A 12,340-nucleotide genomic window follows, 5' to 3' on the forward strand; every position below is an offset into this window, starting at 1 on the left:
AGAATGTTAGTCAACAACTTGAAATCTACCTACAATCTCCAGCGAAATGTAGGGAAAATGCTTATAGAAGGAAGTCAGTCATCTACTTACCCAGGACAGGTCGCAGTTTGCGGTAAATAAACCATTGGCAAGTAGTAGTGAACGTACAAATATGAACTTTGAATGATTTCGTGACATTTTTGTGTCACGTTGTGTTTACTTTTTCCACAATTTAGCAAGCAGGTCGGCTTCCTACACTGTCCCAGCTATTGTCAATTATTTCCTGCGATGTTTCTTTTCGTTTCCGCTAAAAGTGGACGTAAACAGGTGAAATATATTGCCATTTAGCTAATTAGCACGCCTTGATATTCGGATGCTTCTGGTCTATATGGGGTGTATCCACTAGGTGTCACTGCTACACTGTTGTAGTAAGATAACTTGACTTCTGCAGCTGTACATCTCAGAAGCAACAAGTATTATGTTGTACCTTTATCTTACCAAGTACTTTATAAATACAAATCTATTTTACAAGAATGACAATTCCATCAATTATTAATGATCTAATGGTAAAGATGTTTATTCTAAACGTTTGATGTTTTGTATACAGTAGTGAACAGATACTTATTTTGGGACACTTTAAGTAGCCTAATGCTGCTGATTGATGATAAAGGTAGAGCAATAGTTTAGCAAAGCTTATCAAGGTATGGCATCTTTAGTGAGTGCTTTATGATTCAGATCAACTTTGAAGCACGAGAGTGATTCCAAGGTTTGATGTTTGAATAGTTTTTTTAATTCACTGTCATAAAAAATGAAAATACTCCAGGTATCCATCACATAAGACACTTTCTGAAAACATAAAAACAAAACAAACATAGGGCAGAAAATGGAGTTGGAAGTACAGACTCAGTTAATTCCATTATAGGCTTGTGGGTCACAGGAGGTTGGTGGCACCTTAATTGGGGAGGACGGGCTCCTGGTAATGGCTGGAGTGGAATCAGTGGAATGGTATCAAACACATGGTTTGATGCCACCCCATTTGCTCCATTCCAGCAATTATTATTGAGCTGTCCTCCCCTCAGCAGCCTCCTCTGTTGTGAGTATACAGAAAGAGCATGAATTTAAAGCTGAGATCTACACAAAGGTGCCACTGGTCGCCCCATGCACATTTGTTATAGTTTTTGTTTTGTTTATGAAATGGAGAAGAGGAGCTCAATAAGTGTGGTAAAACATTTTTACATACGCCGAGTGTACAAAACATTAAGGATGCATACTCTTTCCATGACACAGACTGACCAGGAGAAAGCTATGATCCCGTTAAATCCACTTCAATCAGTATAGATGGGGAGGGGAGGAGACAGGTTAATGAAGGATTTTTAAGCCTTGAGACATGGATTGTTTGTGTCCCATTCAGAGGGCGAATGGGCAAAACAAAAGATTGAAGTGCCTTTGAACTGGGTATGGTAGTAAGTGCCAGGCACACCCATTTGTGTCTAGAACTGCAACGCTGCTGGGTTTTTCACGCTCAACAGTTTCCTATGTGTATCAAGAATGTTCCACCACCCAAAGGACATCCAGCCAACTTGACACAACTGTGGGAAGCATTGGAGTCAACATGGGCCAGCATCCCTGTGGAACACTTTAAACACCTCGTAGAGTCCATCCCCCGGCGAATTGAAGCTGTTCTGAGGGCAAAAGGTGGTCCAACTCGATATTAGGAAGGTGTCCTTAATGTTTTGTACACTCAGTATACTCTGCTGTCCTATCGTGTGTGTAATGATGTTCAATATGAAGGGAAAAAAACAGTGTTTGTTGTTTTAAGTAAATTCTTTGTTGTTATAATATCGCACAAACGGGCGTGGTAGATTCACCGCTACGGTTTCCAGCTTTTAAGAGTTATAATAAACCAGCAATCTTTCAAATAACATAAATAGTTTGTTTCTAGAATCAAGTGCAAAGGAACGTCAGATCCATTGATGGTGTAACCATCTGGAAAAACAGGTTAAGCAGGACATTCACACACCATTTGCCATTTTGCACAAGTAGAGAACTTTCTTGTGATATGGATTTCCCCCCCCCCCCCCAAATCGTAGATGATTTTCACATGACTGTTATTGTGACAAATTATATTTCTTGCAAATGAAGGACCTCGCATGCAATAGTGCCTGTATAGTACATACAGTAGTAGTACATTTATATTAATGATACTACATTTGCCGAACACTGTCTTGGAAAGTGTACATGAATGGTTGTTCATGTAAAAAATACTTTGGAATGCTTGGGATATATCAGCTGATTCTATTGAAGCTGGAACACACTGACTTGTGACGTGCTTGTCGGAACTAGGAAACTCAAAAATGTTCGACTTGTTAACTGGTTGAACGCGGCACGTGTATAACTACAACTAGTTAGCAAGTCAGACTAGCACGTGAATGCAACATTGCTACCGAACCTCGAGGATTTCCCTTAGAACATATCAAACAAATTTCTCAAAGACCCATTGGATGCATGCCAAATGGCACCCCTATTCCCTATATAGTACACTACTTTAGACCAGGGTGCATAGGTCTCTGGTCAAAAATAGTGCCCTGTGTAGGGAATAGGGTGTAATATGGGATGATGTAGATGTCTCACTGACAGTCCAATTCCGGATCGCTGAGCCAGGCCCAGATTTTGATCATCTCCTGCGGTGTCCTGCTGTGCACGAGCATTAAGCTCTTATACGCGCACGGGTTGCCCCTGTATTTCTCGTCAATGTCAAACGTCCTGAAGCCCTTGTGCTTCTCCGGGACCAAGCCCAGCTTCTGGAGACACATTCCTGTGTAGACATCATCAATAGGATACAGTGCCACCTGCTGGGAGATGTTGTGCAACTGCAGTGCCAGTTCCCCAGAGTACAGGAACCCTCCTCCCCCGGCGTAAGGCGGGTATGGCCCCATAAATACACTCTCTGGGATGAAGTACTTGAGCTTCTTGTCCCGGTGCGGGCCGGCGTTGGTGATTACGTCCCCTATGAACAGATCCCTGGCCCTGATCTCTGGAAGATTGTGGAGGAAGTCTAAGATCCTCCAGGTGTTGACGAAGACGTCGTCATCCCCCTTGAAGACAAAGCGGGCGTCGGGGCAACGCTGGCTGAACCAGTCCAGGAATAGCACCTCTTTGAGGGTGAGGTTGAAGAAGGAGTCTCGGTAGTCCCACTGGAGGAGGTCCCCGTAAAGTCTGGCCTCATGACTGAGCATCCCAAACAGGTTGGGGAAGTGGTCGACTGCCGAGGCATTGCCAAGGAGGAAGACCGTGGCTACAGTCCGATTGGCCAGAACGCCCACCCGCCCCCACGACTCCCGGATGGCCTGCCGCCGGTCGAAGTGAGGCGCCAGGGACTTGACAGCCAACAGGAGGTAGGGTTTGCTCTCGCACACGCGTGGTTGGTCCATGATCATCGGATACGAGCGGCAGCGCATGTGCAGCAGGAAGTCCTGGAAGCGGGGTGGCAGGGAGTTGTAGTCCTTCACCTGGGTGGTGACGCTGTAGTCCGGTTTGCAGGGGTCCGGGGACCTGGTGTCGTTGAGCCAATCAGGTAGCTCCAGGAGGGAGTCATTGGTCAAACCCGGCATGAGGATGGGGTTGTAGATGTAGTCCAGCCTCTGCTGCTCCTTATTCCAAAAGATCTCGCTGGTCATCTGCTTCCTCCAGAACCTCTTGGAGGGAATGCGCAGCTTCCGCTGGTCCCCCTTGTCCTGGCCCAGGTTCCGAGACACGCCCACGAGGATGAAGACGAAGACGTTGAGCATCATCATTACACACAGCACCCTGGTTTTCTTCCGGCAGCCGTGCATCTTGGCTCTCTGCAGTCTCCGGACCTGGACAGGAAGTGATAGAGACAAACAGGAAGTAAGAGACCAAACCCAGAAGTTACAGACTTACAACGTACAGAGTATGAAGCGACCATAACGAGATCGGCAGACTTACAACAAACCTAGACGGCATGGGCCCATTCAGAAACATAGTGAAAGGTAGTTGTGGGCCACAGCTGGTGGCCTACGGTTTTGAGGCAGTAGACTTAAGGAGAAATGTTTGAAGGTAAAGCAGGTTAGAGGGCCTTCTTGTTCAGTGTGTTGTTTGTGTCCGAGCCGGACCCAGCAGCAGCCGCATACCAGCCCGCTTTTCATCCCCTAATCCTCGAGGAATGAGTTGTGCACACTTTTCTTTATCCCTTCTTTATTTCCTTCTCTTCCTCCCTCTCTTTTTACAATGCCCAGACTAGCATCATCATGCGGTCCCAATTCGAGGAACTCTCCTCATGACATGAGCCACACATTTCCATGTGCATTATTAATTTCACTGAGAGCTTTCTTGAGCCTCGGGGCACTGGCATGTAAGGAATCTCTATGGTTGTGCAATGTTAACCGAGTGTAAAATTTGCTACATGGGTCAAACTGTTCTAAGAAAACAAACAGAGCCTCGGATAGAAGCAGCAAATGCTGTGATTAATCATAAAAAGTACAACAATGGTAATTACTTCATTTAACACGTCTCCTTATATATTTCCAATTTGAAAGTGAGAGTGAACATACAGCTTTGTGTTTCAAGCACCATGAACCAACCCACTGAGACATTGTAACCACTGTTAGTTCCTCCCGCTGTATCAAATGATATCTAGCATATTACCTGTGAGTAGAAGGAAATTACTGGTCAGGCTGTTCCTGTAGTCCCGACCCAGACCTTCTTAGCCCATGTGGGTCTCCTGCATGGGAGAAGGGCCCAGAAAGGGCAACTGGAACAGGACTGGTGTTCCTGCAGCAGCCACCTGGATACAAACAACAAAAAACACACAAGCCCACAACATGTCAACAACACTGCTGTTTTTCTTCAGGAAAGGCAGGCTTTTTCTCAAGGGGTTATTATAGGGCAGTAGACATCCTTATACACTCCCTACTTTAGCTAAGCCCTACACACAAGTAACTACAAATCCCAACAAAGAACCTGGTTACAACCAAGGTGGTGTTGTAGTTCCTAGAGGTATTGTTGTCGTCAACAACTATCTGGGTGTCACTATTTCTGTTTGCTGTAGATTGTCTACTCGAACCGTCACTGTAGATCATCTACTGAAAGCAATGGAATCCTGTACCTTTGACCTCAAGAGTTTCTTACTTGTGAAAGTAGACGGAAGAATCTTAGCCTTTTAGGAAATGATGGTTGCTGATTGGCATGGCACCTCTTTAACAAAACTAGACAGAGAGGTAGGCTACAGTAATTCAAAACATTGCTCTGCTGTGTGCGTGTGTGTGTCTGCGTGTGTGTTCAGCAGCAGCATGATACTCACAAGCTGTCAAATCTAAGCAGAAAAGTTGAGTCTTGAATGCCGAGCCACGAACATGACTCCCCCACTCACTTGCAGTAGCAGACTAGTGTGCGTCCCAAATGGAAGCCTATTCCATATATAATGTACTACTTTGACCAGAGCTCTATGGGGCCTGGTCAAAAGTTGTGGACCATATAGGGAACAGGGTGCCATTTGGAATGCAGATTAGCAGTACAGAGTGCGATAAGTTCCACTTTTCCTCTGCGCAATCTAACTACGCAAACACTCACATCGGTAGTATATGTAAGAGGCCACTGAGAAGAAAGTGAGAAGTGATAACTTGAAGGACATTAGGGTAGAAATACATATTTATTTGGACAGTGAAGTAAAACATTTTCTTTGGATCTATACTGTAGCATTTTGGAATTGAGATCAAATATTTTAAATGAGGCAACATTACAGGATGTCACCTTTTGTTTGAGGATATATTTTATACATACAGTGGGGAGAACAAGTATTTGATACACTGCCGATTTTGCAGGTTTTCCTACTTACAAAGCATGTAGAGGTCTGTAATTTTTATCATAGGTACACTTCAACTGTGAGAGACGGAAAATCCAAATCACATTGTATGATTTTTAAGTAATTAATTTGCATTTTATTGCATGACATAAGTATTTGATACATCAGAAAAGCAGAACTTAATATTTGGTACAGAAACCTTTGTTTGCAATTACAGAGATCATACGTTTCCTGTAGTTCTTGACCAGGTTTGCACACACTGCAGCAGGGATTTTGGCCCACTCCTCCATACAGACCTCCAGATCCTTCAGGTTTCGGGGCTGTCGCTGGGCAATACGGACTTTCAGCTCCCTCCAAAAATGTTCTATTGGGTTCAGGTCTGGAGACTGGCTAGGCCACTCCAGGACCTTGAGATGCTTCTTACGGAGCCACTCCTTAGTTGCCCTGGCTGTGTGTTTCGGTCGTTGTACAGACCTCTACATGCTTTGTAAGTAGGAAAACGTGCAAAATCGGCAGTGTATCAAATACTTGTTCTCCCCACTGTATCTGTTAAACCGTTTAGAAATGAATGCACTTTATGTATCTAGTCCACACATTTTAAGGTGTCAAGTATTTGGACAAATTCACTTATAGTGTATAACATTTAGTCAAAAGGTTAGTATCTTGGACCAATATTCCTAAGAGTTGAGGAAAGACTGACTATGTCACTTGTTGTTTTTATAAGAAACATGAATGTGTTGGATATTGGAAATTCCAAATTGTTTGCACAGTCAACTTACACACAGCACTGACACACACGTACCCCACCACACATGCCACCAGGGGTCTTTTCACAGTCCCCAGGTCCAGAACAAATTCAAGGAAACGTACAGTATTTTACAGAGTCAGAGTGCATGGAACTCCCTTCCATCTTATATTGCGCAAGTGAACAGCAAACCTGTTTCAAAAAACAAATAAAGCAACACCTCACGGCACAACGACTCTCCACCATGTGACCTACTTGTTGTGTGTATGTACTGACATTTATGTGTAACTGATAGATGCACACACACACACGACATGTTAATGTTTTTAAATGTACAGTGGGGCAAAAAAAGTATTTAGTCAGCCACCAATTGTGCAAGTTCTCCCACTTAAAAAGATGAGAGAGACCTGTAATTTTCATCATAGGTACACTTCAACTATGACAGACAAAATTAGAAGAAAAAAATCCAGAAAATCACATTGTAGGATTTTTTATGAATTTATTTGCAAATTATGGTGGAAAATAAGTATTTGGTCACCTACAAACAAGCAAGATTTCTGGCTCTCACAGACCTGTAACTTCTTCTTTAAGAGGCTCCTCTGTCCTCCACTCGTTACCTGTATTAATGGCACCTGTTTGAACTTGTTATCAGTATAAAAAGACACCTGTCCACAACCTCAAACAGTCACACTCCAAACTCCACTATGGCCAAGACCAAAGAGCTGTCAAAGGACACCAGAAACAAAATTGTAGACCTGCACCAGGCTGGGAAGACTGAATCTGCAATAGGTAAGCAGCTTGGTTTGAAGAAATCAACTGTGGGAGCAATTATTAGGAAATGGAAGACATACAAGACCACTGATAATCTCCCTCGATCTGGAGCTCCACGCAAGATCTCACCCCGTGGGGTCAAAATGATCACAAGAACAGTGAGCAAAAATCCCAGAACCACACGGGGGACCTAGTGAATGACCTGCAGAGAGCTGGGACCAAAGTAACAAAGCCTACCATCAGTAACACACTATGCCGCCAGGGACTCAAATCCTGCAGTGCCAGACGTGTCCCCCTGCTTAAGCCAGTACATGTCCAGGCCCGTCTGAAGTTTGCTAGAGAGCATTTGGATGATCTAGAAGAAGATTGGGAGAATGTCATATGGTCAGATGAAACCAAAATATAACTTTTTGGTAAAAACTCAACTCGTCGTGCTTGGAGGACAAAGAATGCTGAGTTGCATCCAAAGAACACCATACCTACTGTGAAGCATGGGGATGGAAACATCATGCTTTGGGGCTGTTTTTCTGCAAAGGGACCAGGACGACTGATCCGTGTAAAGGAAAGAATGAATGGGGCCATGTATCGTGAGATTTTGAGTGAAAACCTCCTTCCATCAGCAAGGGCATTGAAGATGAAACGTGGCTGGGTCTTTCAGCATGACAATGATCCCAAACACACCGCCCTCCAGATCTCAACCCCATAGAAAATCTTTGGAGGGAGTTGAAAGTCCGTGTTGCCCAGCAACAGCCCCAAAACATCACTGCTCTAGAGGAGATCTGCATGGAGGAATGGGCCAAAATACCAGCAACAGTGTGTGAAAACCTTGTGAAGACTTACAGAAAACGTTTGACCTCTGTCATTGCCAACAAAGGGTATATAACAAAGTATTGAGATAAACTTTTGTTATTGACCAAATACTTATTTTCCACCATAATTTGCAAATAAATTCATTAAGAATCCTACAATGTGATTTTCTGGAGAAAAAAAAATCTCATTTTGTCTGTCATAGTTGAAGTGTACCTATGATGAAAATTACAGGCCTCTCTCATCTTTTTAAGTGGGAGAACTTGCACAATTGGTGGCTGACTAAATACTTTTTTGCCCCACTGTATGTAAATTGTAAAGTCTTTTGTCTGTAATGTCTTTTGTGTTATATGTTGGACCCCAGTAAGACTAGCTGTCGCCATTGGTGTCGGCTAGTGGGAATCCTAATAAATCAAATCAAAATCCTACCACACTACATCAAGCTTGTGACTCTACAAACTTGTTGGATGTATTTTCCAGGTTTTTTGTGTGTTTCAGATGATGTTGTGACCAATAGAAATAAATGGTAAATAATGTATCGTGTCATTTTGGAGTCACTTTAATTCTAAATAAGAATAGAATATGTTTCTGAACACTTCTACATTAATGTAGATGCTACCATGATGACGGATTATCGCGTATCGTGAATAATGATGAGAGAGAAAGTTACAGAAGCACAAAGGTCATGCCCCCAAAACATGCTAACCTCTTACCATCAACAAGTTTGTAGAGTCACATGCTTGATGTAGTGTGGTAGTAGTATTTATGTAGTTATTTCCTGCTATGAATAGGGGAGCAAATACTAAACATTTGACTAAATCCAATACACTATAAGTGAATTTGTCCAAATACTTCTGATACATTCCCAATGGGGCGCCTGATACATAAAGTGCTTTAATTTCTAAACGGTAAAACAGATAAAAGGTGATGTTCTGTACTGTCGCCTCATTTAGAACATTTGATTTCAAATCCAAAATGCTGGAGTATAGAGCCACATTTTAAGTTCAGCACTTTATGTTTAGCTTCACTGTCCAAATAAATACGTTGGGGGAGTTTACATGTGAATTATATACATTTCAAAGGTTACTATGGACCTCTAGTGATGTAAGCCAATGATGTAAAAGTGACAACAAGTGAATGGGGAAAGGGGCATGCTAACTGTTCACTCGAAGGACATTAGGCATGACAGGGGAGAAATATACATAGCAACCAAAGAAATATACATATGTTTTCATGGTTATTATGGAGCGCTAGCCTGGTTGAAGACACCCACAAGGAGTCTCTTTTGTGGGCTCTGGGGTGTTATAAATGGAGATAATGGAGAATAGAGTGCCTCTCAATGTTCCCTCAGTGAATACAAAGGAAAACATTGATTTACTAATAGGCATAGGCCTACATATGGAGCAACAGGTTTGAGATGGATGGAGTGTACAGTTGGAGTGTACAGTGTGTGTGTGGCCTCCTCAGCACATGTCCACGCGTCTCCCTCTGAACCATTACTTACCCTGTCAGTGAAGAATACGCAACAGACAAAGGATTTTGACAGTATCCCTTCATAACCATTTGGTTGCTATGGTGAATTTCCCCTTGGGATCCATTAGGCCCCAAAACCTGTTTAAGTCAGTGGTTCTGCCTAGTGTTCCATATCTCCAGAAATGACTGCCTCTCTCTCCCCGTCCTCCTAATGCTATTAGATGAGCAACTGCTAGGAATCAGGTACTCAATGAAAACACAGACTGAGCCCCTATTATGTAGACTATACTGGTCACACACTGAGTGTACAAAACATTAGGAACACCTTCCTAATATTGAGTTGCACCCCCTTTTGCCCTCAGAACAGCTCGACAAGGTGTTGAAAGCATTCCACAGGGACGCTTGCCCATGTTGACTCCAATGCTTCCCACAGTTGTGTCAAGTTGGCTAGATGTCCTTAGGTGGTGGACCATTCTTGATACACACAGGAAACTGTTGAGTGTGAAACCCCCAGGAGTGTTCCAGTTCTCGCCACAAACGGGTGCGCCTGACACCCACTACCATACCCTCTTCAAAGGCACTTAAATCTTTTGTCTTGCCCATTCACCCCCTGAATGGTACACATACACAATCCATGTCTCAATTGTCTCAAGGCTTAAAAATCCTTCTTTAACCTGTTTTTCCCCTTCATCTCCAGTGCATTTGATACATTACAGCCTTGTTCTAAAATTGATTACATTTTTTTTTGCAATCTACACACAATACCCCATAATGACAAAGCAAAAACAGGTTTTTATACGTTTTTGCAAATTCATTCAAAATAAAAAACGGAAATAACACATTTACATAAGTATTCAGACCCTTTACTCAGTACTTTGTTGAAGCACCTTTGGCGGCGATTACAGCCTTGAGTCTTCTTGGGTATGACGCTACAAGCTGGGCACACCTGTATTTGGGAAGTTTCTCCCATTCTTCTCTGCACATCCTCTTAAGCTCTATCAGGTCGAATGGGGAGCATCGCTGCACAGCTATTTTCAGGTCTCTCCAGAGATATTTTATCTGGTTCAAGTCTGGGCTCTGGCTGGGCCACTCAAGGACATTCAGAGACTTATCCCGAAGCCACTGCTGCATTGTCTGGGCTGTGTGCTTAGGGTCGTCGTCCTGTTAGAAGGTGAAACTTCGCCCCAGTCTTAAGTCCTGAGCACTCTGGAGCAGGTTTTCATCAAGGATCTCTCTGTACTTTGCTCCATTCAGCTTCCCTCGATCCCGACTAGTCTCCCAGTCCCTGCCGCTGAAAAACATCCCCACAACATGATCCTGCCACCACCATGCTTCACCCTAGGGATGGTGCGAGGTTTCCTCCAGACGTGACGCTTGGCATTCAGGCCAAAGAGTTCAATCTTGGTTTCATCACACCAGAGAATCTTGTTTCTCATGGTCTCAGAGTCTTTAGGTGCCTTTTGGCAAACTCCAAGCGGGTTGTTTTGTGCCTTTTACTGAGGAGTGGCTCCCGTCTGGCCACTCTACCATAAAGGCCTGATTGGTGAAGTGCTGCAGAGATGGTTGTCCTTCTGGAAGGTTCTCCCATCTCCACAGAGGAACTTTGGAGCTCTGTCTGAGTGACCAGTCACCTCCCTGACCAAGGCCCTTCTCCCCCGATTGCTCAGTTTGGCCGGGTGGCTAGCTCTAGGAAGGGTCTTGGTGGTTCCAAACGTATTCCATTTTAGAATTATGGAGTCCAGTGTGTTCTTGGGGACCTTCAATTTTTCAGTACCCCTCCCCAGATCTATGCCTCGACACAATCCTGTCTCGGAGCTCTACGGACAATTCCTTCAACCTCGTGGCTTGGTTTTTGCTCTGCACTGTCAACTGTGGGACGTTATATACACAGGTATGTGCCTTTCTAAATCATGTCCAATCAATTGAATTTACCACAGGTGGACTCCAATCAAGTTGTATGCACCTGAGCTCAATTTCGAGCCTCATAGCAAAGGGTCTGAATACATATGTAAATAAGTCATTTCTGTTTTTTATTTTCGCTTTGTCATTATGGGGTATTGTTTGTAGATTGATGAGGAAACATTTTTATTGAATCAATTTTCAAATAAGGCTGTAACGTAACAAGATGTGGGAAAAGTACTTTATAGATACTTTCCGAATGCACTGTACACTGACTGAAGTGGATTTAAAAAGTGACATCAATAAGTGACCATATCTTTCTTCCACCTGGATTCACCTGGTCAGTCTACGTCATGGAAAGAGCAGGTGTTCGCAATGTTATGTACACTTTAAAGGCTTAGATGTCTTAATTGAAATGTATATGTACTGTACGTGCCACATGTTATTGTTTTAACAGCTCTCTAATTGGCTTTTACAGTTTCAATGCATATAGCGTATGTAGTTAGATTTGGGTCGTACCACCACAAAAAGGAAGTGGATTTCGACACCATCCAAGGGAATAGTCAAAAGCCACCCTCGGACCCCCACACCAATCCCACCGCAACAACGACTATATAGTATCTGTTCTATGTGTCTGACAATTATTATGGTGATGTTTCTTTCCCTGTACTGATAAATTAGTCATTGAAGTTGTTTATGTCCCATCCCTGATATTACCAGGTTCTGACCACTAGATGGTGCTGTTCCTGCTATTAGGTGAACAAAGTTTGAAGAACCCCCCCCCCCCCCCCCCTGCAATGTTAAAGGGATAATTCGCACTGAGCTAAAGGCTAGAGCTGCCGCTT

General features: G+C 43.5%; 1 protein-coding gene across 1 annotated transcript; it reads right to left on the reverse strand.

Annotated features, from left to right (window-relative positions):
* Nucleotides 1-1,541: 1,541 nt before the first annotated feature.
* On the reverse strand, nucleotides 1,542-4,769 carry LOC120027226 (N-acetyllactosaminide beta-1,3-N-acetylglucosaminyltransferase 2-like). The gene is made up of 2 exons (XM_038972126.1): nucleotides 4,645-4,769; nucleotides 1,542-3,836 (listed from the first exon to the last, which is right to left on the reverse strand). Exon 2 carries the CDS (start codon nucleotides 3,810-3,812, stop codon nucleotides 2,607-2,609), a length of 1,206 nt encoding a protein of 401 aa, XP_038828054.1. The 5' UTR covers nucleotides 3,813-3,836; nucleotides 4,645-4,769; the 3' UTR covers nucleotides 1,542-2,606.
* Nucleotides 4,770-12,340: the final 7,571 nt, after the last annotated feature.

Source organism: Salvelinus namaycush, chromosome 2 (genome assembly GCF_016432855.1).
Source record: "Salvelinus namaycush isolate Seneca chromosome 2, SaNama_1.0, whole genome shotgun sequence".
NCBI classification, from domain to species: Eukaryota; Metazoa; Chordata; class Actinopteri; order Salmoniformes; family Salmonidae; genus Salvelinus; species Salvelinus namaycush.